This window comes from Eptatretus burgeri, chromosome 12 (assembly GCF_056783735.1).
Source record: "Eptatretus burgeri isolate ZD-2024b chromosome 12, Ebu_testis_v1, whole genome shotgun sequence".
NCBI lineage: Eukaryota > Metazoa > Chordata > Myxini > Myxiniformes > Myxinidae > Eptatretus > Eptatretus burgeri.
In genome coordinates, this window is record NC_140972.1 from 76,180,853 (window position 1) to 76,194,361 (window position 13,509).

A 13,509-nucleotide genomic window follows, 5' to 3' on the forward strand; every position below is an offset into this window, starting at 1 on the left:
GAAGCAGTCTCCTGGGCAATTGGGCACAATCCTGGATGAGTTGCCACTCCGACACAGGATACCAGCAAGCTGGCACTCATTTTGCTGACCACGGAAGGATGACAGGCAGAGTCAACCCCACCTGGTATTAAATCAACAGCCAAGTAGGATTTGAACTTGGGATCCTTGGATCCCAACCCCACCACCATAATCATTAAGCCAACACCAGGCATATGCATGGAATGGTCTCCCTGGAAAGGTAGTAGCAGCAAAAACAGTAGATAAGTTGAAATTGGAATTAGATGGGTACCTGGAAGACTTGGATAGAGGGGTATAGGGATGCTCACAGGACTTTTAGGGAGCTTTAGCATGGATAGGTGATTTTGTGCATCCGTTTGGAGTGTGTTTGTGGGGGTCTCATCAAGTGGTGGTGTGTGGTTGATGTGTTTGTCATCCAAGATCCACCTTCACCCATTCCCCCTTTCCCTTCCTCGCTGGAAAGAAAAGCACCAAAAAATAAACACGACAAAAATACACTCCAAAATTAGAAAAACTTTTCATTTTTATATGGATTAGTCTGGTGTTGATGTGGCACAGGCACGATGAGCCGAATGGCCTCCTGTGTCTAAATTCCTTGTGTATCCTTGTGTAATCTGTTGACCTCCAACATCTGAGGTCTCTGCTCCAAGCTGACATCTCTCAACCCAGGCTGCTGATTATAAAACGGACATCATCTGCTTTACAGAATCCTTCCTCCCACAGGACATTCTTGACTCCGTAGTGTCACTCCCTAGCTATTGTCTCCTGGTTTGATTGACTTGAACTGAGTCGCACTCAACATAAGAGCGCCATTTCTCATTCTCTGTGTACTGCTTTTGCACCTCCCAAACCCCAGGAGTCAACTTGACGAAAACGACAGTTTAAAAAAAACTATGTTTTTGTGTTCTCCATAATCTCAGAATAAAGGTTTATTAAAGTTTGTTAAACAAAAACTCAATTGGTAAAAATGTTATGGTCTGGACACACACACAGAAGCAATTTAAAAATATTTATATGTAAAATAAATGGTTCGTCTCCCACTTGACACGCTGCGACTGGGCTGTTGATGGCTTTTCTCTGTAATTAATTTTTAGCTCGCCTGTTCGAAGAACAGAGAGCTATAGTGATACCCCCGGCGTGAGCGTCAGCGTGAGTGTGAAAATGTTCAAGTTTTTGGTGCAAGTTATTTCCTTTCTCATGTTTTTATCTACCACACTATTTTTTACTGATTACAATATACAAATACATATATTGCTTTAAAGTTATTTGGATCAGACTTCTCTGCAATGCTTTATAAAAAATATTATTAGACTAGTCTTTTAAAAATGAAAAACGATAAATGTATAAACAGGTGAGCATTGGGTGGCTTTGACACCACTCTGGTTTTAATTGTTTTCTCCATATTATCATCATATATTCTTTCTCAACGATGTTGACAGATCGATGACTTAAATTGATAATAATGTCCCCTTTTTGCCAACGAAGTGAAAACGATAAGATGTAAACTGATACGACTTAAACTGATCACTACTTGTATGCAAATTCCAAAGTTTTTTTGAACCTTCCTTGTACGTTTGTCCAAATTATTTAAATTATGTCTAGAAAATTGTAGGAAATGTCATCTTTTCTTGGGTTGAAGATGTGGTGTTTTAATTTGTTCATTCATTGTCTTTAGTCAACAAAAAAGTAAAATTGATTGTTATGCATAAGCATAGAAGAAAAATCACATTTTTATTCTTAAAATACACTAAAAAAAATCAAGATTGCAAACCTTATTTAATCTAAGGATTGCTGTTTGATATGGACCAATGGCCAAAGATTGTTGAAAGCAGATGAGTCCCTCTGTGCAGGCGAGTCGTGCAGTCCATCTCCAAGGGTGATGAGCAGGGTGGTGGTTCCCATTCTTGCATGAAACATGGGGCTCCGACTGTTTCATATGGGTTTGACCTTGCAAACTGGGGCCAGGAGACCAGCATAGCTCTCCCAACTATGGTTCAGTGAGTCAAACCATTTCTGTTTTTCTCCTTTTTGATCCATAGTAATTTTTCAATGAGGCTGAGGTTTTGTTATAATTTGACTGCCATGTTTTTTAGCATTGTCCATATCAGTAAGATCTCTTCTTAAATTAGCAAACGCAACAATCCCTACAAAGTATTGTACTCTTTCATGTTTTCTTTCCTTGGCACCATGGACATTATCCAATTAACCTTTCATCCTAATCTTGCTGCATGTCTGTGGATCAAACTCTATGTTGAGAAGTCCTGGATCCTTGCACCGTTTCTGGGCTCCACTTGAACAAGAGGAGGAGTTGGTGTTGACCCCACAAGCAGCTGATATGCTCAAAGCTCGTAGAATTCCATTTCCTGGAACTTTCCAACCTGTGACTCACCAATGTCGAGCACCACGGCTTGATGGTTCCTTCTGCACACGACAAGATCGATTCAAGGTATCCAGTGATGACCCTGTTCCACTTTGATGCTGTTGTGCAGTGTTCCGACAAAATAGATTCCGTCTAGGACTTTTCTGTGTGTGTGTGTGTGTGTGTGTGTGTGTGTGTGTGTGTGTGTGTGTGTGTGTGTGTGTGTGTGTGTGTGTGTGTGTGTGTGTGTGTGTGTGTGTGCACGAGTGTTTGTGTTTGTGTGTGTCACAGCAATATAAAAAGCAAATGGACAATGTAAAAATATCAACATATGGCAACATTAAAGGGAGATTTGCAAGAAGTAATCAATCGTTTTATTGCTTCTGTCGAATCATGATAAGCAGAGAACAAATCCGCATGTACATGCACCTCGTCTAAACCAGGCGATGAATCAATCAGCCAGTCTTCAATTATTGCAGAAATTTCAGTTTTGACCGGTTACAACTCGACAGTGCCTCAAAGGTATTTAAGTGAACATATCTTCAGAGTGATTTTGCACATTAAGATAACATATTTAGCACATGCTGGGAAGTTCTCAAATTGTGTGAGATTTAACAGAGGTAAAGTAGAATCAAAGCATACGACTTGAAAGAAGTGATTGAGGAGGTTACAGCAAGATGTCCATTTGTTACCTTCGACGAAGGAGAGGGTATTACATTTGGGTCCGTTTGTTTGTCTGTCTGTTTGTCCACACAGAACTTTCGTGTTTTTCTTCGTAACCGCTTGTTGGATTGAGACTAAATTTTCAAGATTGGTGTGACCACTCGTGGAACGTTTTAATGATAATTATGACGTCATAAGTCGCGTTGTGTGGCAGCCATGTTAGAAGAACGGAAAAACTTTGGACCTCTGTATCTCTGAAACCACACCAAGGAAAACATTTAAATTTGGCACATAGCAAGTACTCCTCATGGGGAATGAGTGTTTTTTTATTTTAATGATGTCATAGGTGCCTTAGTTATGACATCATAATTGCACATGTAGAACGCTACATCCGATTAGTATAAAATATTTTGAGGGTTATTTTGGGATAAAAATTGATGACGTCAATGGTCACATGATTCGGCAGCCATATTATTATTTTTTAAAACCTTCAAAAATCTTCTTCTCTGAAATGGCTGAACAGATTGAGGCGAAACTTTACACATATGACCCCTATCCGTGAGGAACAAAAGGTTTACACATGATGTCATAGGCCACATTGTTTGGCAGCCATATTGGATTTGCCCGAAAACATATAAAATCTTCTTCTCCAGAACGGTTGTACAGATCGAAGTGAAACGTCATACAAATGTTCCCCAAGCCATGGTTGCACAAGTTTGTTAAGGAATAATTGATTGGTCACATGGTTTGGCAGCTATATTGGATTGAAGAAAATATTAAATATCGTTTTCTTTGGAACCACTTCATAATTCGACATGAAACTTCACACTTATGATCGAGTAGTGATGTGGAATACAGGTTTTACATTTCAACTTGAATGGACACATGGTCTGGCAGCCAGAATTTTATTTTATTTTATTTTTTTGAATAAGGCTCTCTTGGTTGTGTCTGGATGGGTTTGGGGGTAGAGGAGTTGCAGCTGAAATGCGAATCCTATCCAGGTTCCTCCTGATGACTTCATCCTTGCTTTTTGCTTGATTGGGTTCCTTCTGATTAATACTCCAATCCAGGACTGTACCTATTTAGTCTTCTATTTGATTTGAATTGAATTTATTTTAATCTCATTCTAAATTCAATTGAGTGATGAAAAATGTCATGGGTCAGGGTTAGGTGTCCAATCAAAGCAGGGTTGCATCTCAGTGGGACATCTTGTTACCCAGTCATCATTTCCAGCAGTTATAAAGAGGCAGTTCTAATTATGCCTCTTATTAATTGCGTTACACCTCAGGACACAAAATACACCACAAAAAATAAGTCCTGGCAAGGGTCTGCAATCTCTGATTGCTCTTTTTCTTGTTATGCTTGTGTTCTGCCCTCTCTATGGTAGTGTCCTTTCCATGGCAAGATTGTGCCCAGGGATGACCGAGGGAATCCGACAAATCCCGAGGACAGAGCACGCATCGAAAAGGAACAGCAGAAGCAAGAGTCCAATAAGCTACCCCGTAAGTGTTTGATCAGCTATTTGTTAGTGTGGTAGATGTGTATTGTCATGACCTTTATTAAATGCATTGAGGCAGACAAGCTGAGCGAGCGAGCGCACGCCACCGCCGACGCCTGAACGAGCGCACACCACCGCCGACGCCTGAGCGAGCGCACGCCACCGCCGACGCCTGAGCGAGCGCACGTCGCCGCCGACGCCTGAGCGAGCGCACGCCAACGTCTGAGCGAGCGTGTACACGCACACATGCCATAGCCTAAGCACACGCATGCACACCTAACCCTAGGGTTGAAATTCTGGACAGGTGCCTTAGCCGAAGCATGAATGAGCACACGCCCCTACTCTACCGGTCAAAACTTTTAGAGCACCCCCATTTTTCAGGTTTTTACTGAAATTTAAGCAGTTCAAGTCCAGTGAATAACCTGAAATGGTACAAAGCTAAGCGATAAACTGCCAGAGGTTCAAAAAAAAACTAGAGTTTAGGTTACCAAAAACTGAAAAATAATGTAAATTTCAGAGTTGTTAAAAAAGGCCCTTTTCAGGGAACAAGTAATGGGTTAGCAACTGCAGCTGTTCTGCAGCAATGGAAGTAAATTAAGCCTTGAAAGTTGATGCAAACAATTCCTGCAGGTGTCCCAACTTTTGTTGATGAGTTACAAACCCTCTATCTGTATAAAAGCAGTGTTGGAACAGACTGATGCAACACCCTCTGAAGTATTATTTGGACAATATTGCACTGCAGGAAGTTGTGTCTTGCTATCATAATGGCGAGAAAAAGACAATTAACAAAGGAAGACAGACAGACTATTGTAACCATTAAAAGTGTTGGTCTTTCCTTTTAATAAATTGCAAAGCAAGCCAAGGTGTCAGTGAGTACAGTTTCCTGCACCATCAAAAGGCACTTGGAAACTAGAGGAAACTCTTACAGGAAGAGGTCTGAAAAGATGGCAAAATATCTTTTGCTGAGATGACAAAATAAGAAAAAGAGGCTTGCCTGGGCCATGAATCACCAGTGGACTACTGGAAACTGGAAGAAGGTCTTATGGACCGATGAATCAAATTTTGAAATCTTCGGTTCATCACGCAGGGTTTTTCTATGCCGTCGAGTGGGCGAAAGGATGGTTCCTCAGTGTCTGACCCCAACTGTCAAACATGCAGGAGGAAGCGTGATGATCTGGAGCTATTTTGCTGGATCCAGTTGACGACTTGCACAGAGTGACTGGCACCTTGAACCAAAAGTGTTACCACAGCATTTTTCAGCACCATGCAATACCCTCTGGTCTATGCCTAGTTGGTCAGGGGTTCATCATACAGAAAGATAACGATCCAAAACATACCTCCAGGCTATGTCAGAACTACCTTTGAAGAAAAGAACAAGACGGTAGGTTTCAAATCATGGAATGGCCAGCACAGTCTCCAGACTTAAGCCCAATCGAGCTGGTTTGGGATGAACTGGACAGAAGGGTGAAAGCAAAGCAACCCACAAGTGCAACACATTTGTGGGAACTTCTGCAACAGTGTTGTGAAGAACTTTCCGAACAATATTTGATTTCCATTGTAGAAAGAATGCCACAAGTATGTTCGGCTGTTATATCTGCAAAAGGTGGCTACTTTAATGAGTCAAAAATTTAGATTAAATTTTGTTCAACAAAACGATTCCATGATTTCTTTTTTATCTGCAATTGTTTATTTGTTCTATGCTTTTAATTTCAGAGTACATTGAAACATTAAACTGCTTAAATTTCAGTAAAAACTGCAAAAATGGGGGTGTTTATAAACTTTAGACTGGTGGAGTAAAGAGGCATATACCTTCAACAGGAATTGTCAGAAAAAAGTGCCAACAAACCAAAAACTCAACAAAATGCTCTTCCTTGCCAGAGTTTTCCAATTTTTGTTCTGCAAAACTCAATCATCCATGAAGAAGTGCCTAAATCGTCTAATCATTGCTTAAATTAAATCCAACTGCCCAATTAAAATGTGATTTTGAACACTGCCAAACCTACTTCTGCAGTTTAAATATAAATGCCATTTTCACTTTGTATCATGTTATTTTTATGTAGATATAATATAATTATTTGCTGAACTGAATGATTTTGGTTTTGCCGAACTCAAAATCCAAATAGTTAATGCTGAAACACAATTATTAACACACTTACTGGTGGGCAAATAGTGTTATAATCAATTATTTGATGGTGTGGCATCTAAGGATTCCAATAATACCTTTAAAGTATATTGGTAAAACTGCAATCTATTGTTTTGGTGTTCCAATCACTGTTTGTATTTTGTGCAGCAAGTTGCTGATTTACGTCATGGATACGTTCCTAGAAACTGCGGTTTATGAAACGATGTTATTTGGATGTGATTCTCCTACATGTTTAGTGTTGTAATGGGGGATGCATTGCCAGGTAAAAAATTTGGTCACCCTAATTTAACTTAACCTTCACTTAAGTACATGCTTGGCATACTTTTAGTACACTTCACCACGGGGGAAACACATGAGACTGGGAGATAAAGTGATGTGGCATTCACTGAGCGCTTGCCATGTTGTCAGTTCTCCACCAGCGGGCGACGCTCACTTTTACACTGGCACATGGCGGGCTGCTGTATGTAAAAAAATTCGCAAGATGCGCTGTATTACTGTACTTCAAAAAAAATTCTAACAATGTTATATCAAACTAATACAACTTAAATTGATCATGCAAATAGACTTGAAATGATGCAAAAAGACTAACCATAAAATAAATTTGTGACTTATTGTGCAAAGTTTAATCAGAAAAGTGATGCATTATTGACTGATGGAGTCAGCCATGGTATGTGAATTGCTAATAATTATACTCTGATGTTTGATGTTTTTTTCAATGCAAGCTTGTGTTTTGCAAGCAGTCTGTTGCATCATGCACTATTTGGTCCTATTCGGTCCTTTTTCTCCTATTTTGTACTGAGAGGGTCAGTAGCATCATTTCTTTTCCATGGATGAATATGAAGAATAATTTTTCTTCTTCTTAACAAGACTCAATTATGATATCAGGGCATTCAAAGAGATTTTGGAACAGATGCTCACAAGTAGTCCAAGACATACCATCCCTTTTTTCATTCTTCAAATCGTATCCCTTGCCTTCAATAAATTTGCTCCATTTGTCCTTCAAAAACTGTCTATTCCAGGAAAATGGAAATGTTCTGATTTATTCTTCAGCCACATCATTGGTTATTTCATTACTTCCTCTTCATCCACAAAATGGTGCCTCGGCAGGTGGGACTTCAAATCTCAAAATGTGTAGTTGTCACTCTTGGCGAGGTCCAGGTTGTACAGGGAGGTAATCCAGGTGTTCAAATATACAGTCATGAATAACAGTACACAACACAGATTCTGTGTTTGCTTGATGGAGGAGCATACCTTTGCTCAACATTTGTCATTGATGGCCTGTCACAACTTTTCCATACGGCTGGCGTAATATTCCCTCGTGATTTTAGTTTTGAGACATATAGTCAATCAGCAGGATTCCCTTGCTATCCCAGCAAATCGAGCCCATGATTTTGCTGGTTGATGGTTGGTTAAAAAAAATGAACTAGAATGCAGGAAAATGACTCGCATTATTCAAAAAAAATAAACCAAAGCAGTTTGTGCTACGTGGTAAGTTTTCAATTTTTTTTTGGAAACCACTCATATCCCTGCATATTTAACATGCCCAACTGTCTGTGGATGATGATGAAAATGTTGTTTTGAGAAAGGTCTGTGGCTATTTTGGTGACCCTGTTGCCGAATAATGAGGATGTTTCATGTCTTAATTATCAGGATGTCTACATAAGTAAAACACTTCATTGTTACCTCTGCCACCAAAGGTGATGGAGGTGATGTTTTCACCTCTGTCTGTCTGTCTCTCTTTGTGAGCAGGATATCACGAAACGTTATGGATGATTTTGGACAAAACGTGGTGGACAGATTGGGTGTGTGACGAGGAAGAATTGATTTGATTTTGGTGAAGATCTGGATCTGGATCCAGATCCGAATCCAAAAATTATTTCATTTTTCAAGTGATTCTTCACCATTGAGAGATGGGGCCAAAAACAATACATAGAATGATATTTCAAAAAGTCGTGGAAGGATTATGACAAAACCTGGTGAATTCGTTGGGCAGGTGATAATAAACAAGCCGACTTGATTTTGGTTCAGGTCTGGATGCAGATCCGCTCTATCGGTGGAATACAAAACGTACACTGTCCAGCCTGGCGGAGCTATCCACTCCACCGAATACAGTTTTAGTTACCCTCACCAAAGGAGAGGGTATTGCAGTTGGGTCTGTTTGTCTGTCTGTCTTTGTTTGTCCGCACAGAATATTCGTGTTTTTCTCCACAACCGCTTGTCGGATTGAGGTGAAATTTTCATCATTGGTGCAACTACTCATGTAGAATGTTCTTATGATAATTATGACGTCATAGGTCACGTGGTGTGGCAGCCATATTGGAAACCGGAATAACTTTGGACCTCTGTATCTCTGAAACCGCACCAAGGAAAAACTTGAAACTTGGCACCTGGCAAGTACTCCTCATGGGGAATGTGTTTTTTTATGATGTCATAGGTGCCCTCTTATGACATCATATTTGCATATGTAGAGCGCCACATCTGATCAGCATGAAAAAATGGTCCACAGAAAAAATATTCATGACATCATCGGTCACGTGATTCGGTAGCCATATTGTTTTAATTTTAAAAAACCTTGAAAAATCTTCTTCTCTGAAGTGGCTGAACAGATCGAGGCGAAACTTTACACGTATGACCACCTGTCCATGAGGAAGAAAATGCTCACACATATGATGTCATTGGTCACATGGTTTGGCAGCCATATTGGATTTACCCAAAAACCTATAAAAAAATCTTCTTCAGAACGGCTGGACAAAACTTCACACAAGTGTTCTCCAAGCCATGGTTGTAAAATTGTGTTAAGGAATAATTGATAGGCCACATGGTTTCGCAGCCATATTGGATTGAAGAAAAATATTATGTCATGTTTTCTCTGGAACCGCTTAATCAATCAATGTGAAACTTCACATTTCTGATCTAGTAGAGATGGGGAATACATGTTTTAAATTTCAACTTGATCGGGCACATGGTTTGGCAGCCGTATTGGATTTACCGTCAAACCTATAAAAATACACCACTCAAAAGAAATCCTGGCAAGGGTCTGCAATCTCATTGCTCTTTTTGTTGTTGTTAATGTTTTTATCTGGGAACCATTCAGTCGGTCGGTCGGTCGGATCTGCTAACCATCCTGACTTGGTCGTCTTCAAGGGACTCGCATCCACGCTTGAAGTCACTTCCCATTTGGCTACTGCAGATTATGGGGGCACACACTCATTGTACATGTCCTGCCATGTCTTCATGGACTTCTTATTAGCCCATCCCCCATGCAGTGGGAGATGGGGTTTTGCGTGTGTGTGTGTGTGTGTTTGTGTGTGTGTGTGTGTGTGTGTGTGTGTGTGTGTGTGTGTGTGTGTGTGTGTGTTTGTGTGTGTGTGTGTGTGTGTGTGTGTGTGTGTGTGTGTGTGTGTGTGTGTGTGTCTCACAACTTTTTTTTTGTTTTTTTAACCATTAGAGCTTTGTCATCAAATTTTCCACACAGCTTTATGATGAGAATGTGGAGAACACAAATTAATAATTTGGTCAAAAGGTCAAAGGTCAACATCACATAAAGTCATCAATTTTGTTTCACACAACATAAGGAAACACAAGGAAATTAGATGCAGGTGGAGGCCATGAGCTCATCATGCCTGCACCATATCAACCCTGCACCAATTTATCAACACCAGATCAAAATAATAAAAATGCAAAAAAAAAAAATTGTAATATTTTGTAGATTTGTAAAAAAAAATTCTTCTTTATAGGGGAGGGAGCATGGGCGTGGATGGTCTTCGGTAAAAAACACACACCACCCCTTAGCGATATCCCCACCAACAACATTCCGTACACATGCATGCAATTACCCATCAATGCTTAAACTACTTAAAAGTCTTGCCAACATCCCTATACCCCTCTATCTACAATTCTTCCAACTACCTATCTAATTCCAATTCAAACGTATCCACTGTCTCGACTGCCACTCCAGGGAAACCATTCCATACATTAACTACTCTCTGAGTAAAAGACCCCTGTCTTACGACCGTCTTAACTCGCCTCTTCTTTACTCTCAGGCTCAGGCCCCTGGTCCTATCACTGTCGACTCTGTTAAATAACTTAAGAATCTGGTCAAAAGGTAAAATGCTTTCTAATTGTACCTTCTTAGCATAAAATTGGGTCACTGGTACCTTTTCATCATATACTTTTGATGATACCTCAAGGCTCAATTTTAGTTCAGTTTTAGTATTCACAAAGCATAACATTTTCTCTCTGCTAACTCCCCTGCCCCACCCCCTCCCCCCTCTCTCTCTGTCTCTGTCTCTCTGTCCCATTCTCGCTCTGCCCCCTTCTAATATTATGCAGCACCCTTCTTCCCCTACACACACATATATTATCTTGTTACTGTTGTGGGGGTATAGATGGAGGAATTTAATAGGAAGTTAGGATTGAATAGTTGTTTGGTCCATGGACGTGTAGAAAACATGTCAATGTAATGAAGTAGGGAGACTGTGAGTTTAAGTGTTATGTGTAACCACACATGGGGTGGTGACTAATTAGATAGGGATAAAGGATAAGTTCCCTCAATATGTAATTGTCCCCTGTGACTTTTCCCTGTTTTTGTATTACAAACCAGCAAAGATGGTGTTGCTCTTTTATAACAACTACTATTACAAAAGCGAGCCAAATGTGCCAAGCGGGCAGAGGCCCCACCTTCCTGGGTTTTGTGCAAGCAAGCCATGCCCCTGAGGTGCGTGGCTTCTTCTCTCTATTTTGTACCCAAGTATGATATCTGGTCGCAAAGCTTTGTTTTCGATGTTCACGCTCGATGGGATCATTAGGTCGTATGTGAGCAGTACTTCCATGTTTGCACTCCATGCTTTTGGTTCATGTTCCCACAAATTTTCTGGAACTGGGATATCAAAGTTTTTGCAGATGTGCCAGCAGATTACTTTATAAGCTCTGTTGTGTCGTTGATTGTACAGCTGTTCTGATATGACTTTGTTTTTGTGTGTGTTCGGTCATGAAGCATAACACATCATTCTCTTTGCTAACCCCACCTCCACCCTCACTTTTCTCTTCCTTTCTAGGTCGTCTCTAATGAGATGACCTAATAAAACCAGTCTCGATGTCCGTCCGTACGTACGTCCCCATTTTTTTCTTCTGATTTTCTTGATATTTGGTATGTGGGTAGATGTCGATGAGGGATGCACGACGGTATGACCTTTGACCCGATTGAAGGTCAAGGTCAACATCAAGGTCACTCCAAATTAGCGAAATCGTCCATTTTCAAAATCTATCTCCTCCACCGTTTATGATCAAATCTTCGAAATTCCTTCGGATTCTGATAATATGGAACAATATCTAAATTTTGTTAGGCCGATTTTTTGAAATTCGTCCTGCTTATCGAGTCACGTGTCTTCAAAGTTGGAAAAATAGTCGATGTGATACGGTCAAAAAAAATTCGCCCGATCTTGATGAAACTTGGTATGTAGGTAGGGGTCGATGAGTGATGCACGACGGTATGACTTTAGACCTGATTGAAGGACAATGTCAAGGTCACCGATGCTGTAAACTTGTGAAATCATCCAATTGTCAAAATATCATCCGCCATTTATGACTCAGAAATGCGGTTTGATTTCTGAGGTCTGGTTTCTATCCTTTTGAAGACACATTGATCATAAATGTTCCAAATCAACCATTTTCAAAATCTATCTCCGGATAACTCAGAAATGTAGTTTGATTTCTGAGGTTTTCTATCCTTTTTACTCCCGGGCTTTCGTCTGTACGTTGAACCAAAAGACAAGACGACATCGAAGCCATTCTGAGCCAATCAGAGATCCACATATACAGAGCTTCAGAGATGCAGAGATATATATATATATATATATATATATATATATATATATATATATATATATATATATATATATATATATATATATATATATATATATATATATATATATATTGTTACGCATCGATGCCCGCCCGGCATGCGAACGACCGCGTGCGACAGGGTCAATCGCCAAATATCGATATACCTGAGTATTCGCGCTGGTAACCTACCGAGGGACTGTACCTCGACGAAGGCCTGTTTGGACACGAACCGCAAGCGGTTCGTTCCGTTCTGGGATAACTGAGTGGGTATTATCGCCAGACCTCGCCGGACCCGATTCTATTATCGGTATTCAAAAACCAACTCGTATTCCGAAATGCAATACGGCGGTTCAATTTGGGGTAAAAAGACACGACGAACGGGTTAACATTCACACAAGCACATTTATTTACTACACACGTATACAGGGATGCAGGTATATACAGGCAAGGAATTCAAAAACACGCATGCGGTTGCTTTACGAAGACTGCGGGACGAGACAAAGACACGAGCAAGGCGAAAACACTACAACCGACTATTGTTTTACCATGTACATTTACTTAACAACAGTTCTACTTGAAAGACTCGGCACCACAACATTCACTCAAAAGAAAAGCAAAGAAAAGACCCCCTCACAGACAAGGGAGTCAGACTGGGCCCTTGGGCCTTTATAACGTGGGGCTTTGGTGACCGAAAAGGCCCCACGAGACCGTTGCAGGTTACCCTGCACCCTCGTGGTGCCTTGATGGGGTGAATCGCGACGTCCCGTCCCAACGGCAGCGAGCTTTGCCGCGGTTGAGCTCGGGCCTCGCCAAGCAGCAGGCGAGCTCTCTCCGGCTCTCCCCACATGCACGCGCAGGTTCGCGCGACACAGCAGGGCTGCGCCTCCAGCCCGCGTCTCCCTTGCGACGCCCAGACCTCCACCGACCGACCGCTCCAAGTTCCTGACTTGGACACGAGCCCAGATCTTCACGCAGCTCCGG

General features: G+C 40.9%; 1 protein-coding gene across 7 annotated transcripts in view; it reads left to right on the plus strand.

The window, feature by feature from the left end:
- Positions 1–13,509, plus strand: part of UVSSA (UV stimulated scaffold protein A) — a 200,332-nt gene that overhangs the window by 110,388 nt on the left and 76,435 nt on the right. For all 7 annotated transcript variants that reach the window (XM_085848588.1, XM_085848587.1, XM_085848583.1 and 4 more), the window contains 3 exons: positions 1,869–2,015; positions 2,278–2,464; positions 4,428–4,542. In XM_085848588.1, coding sequence (XP_085704714.1) covers positions 1,869–2,015; positions 2,278–2,464; positions 4,428–4,542 — 449 coding nt within the window. The remainder of the gene's footprint in view (positions 1–1,868; positions 2,016–2,277; positions 2,465–4,427; positions 4,543–13,509) is intronic.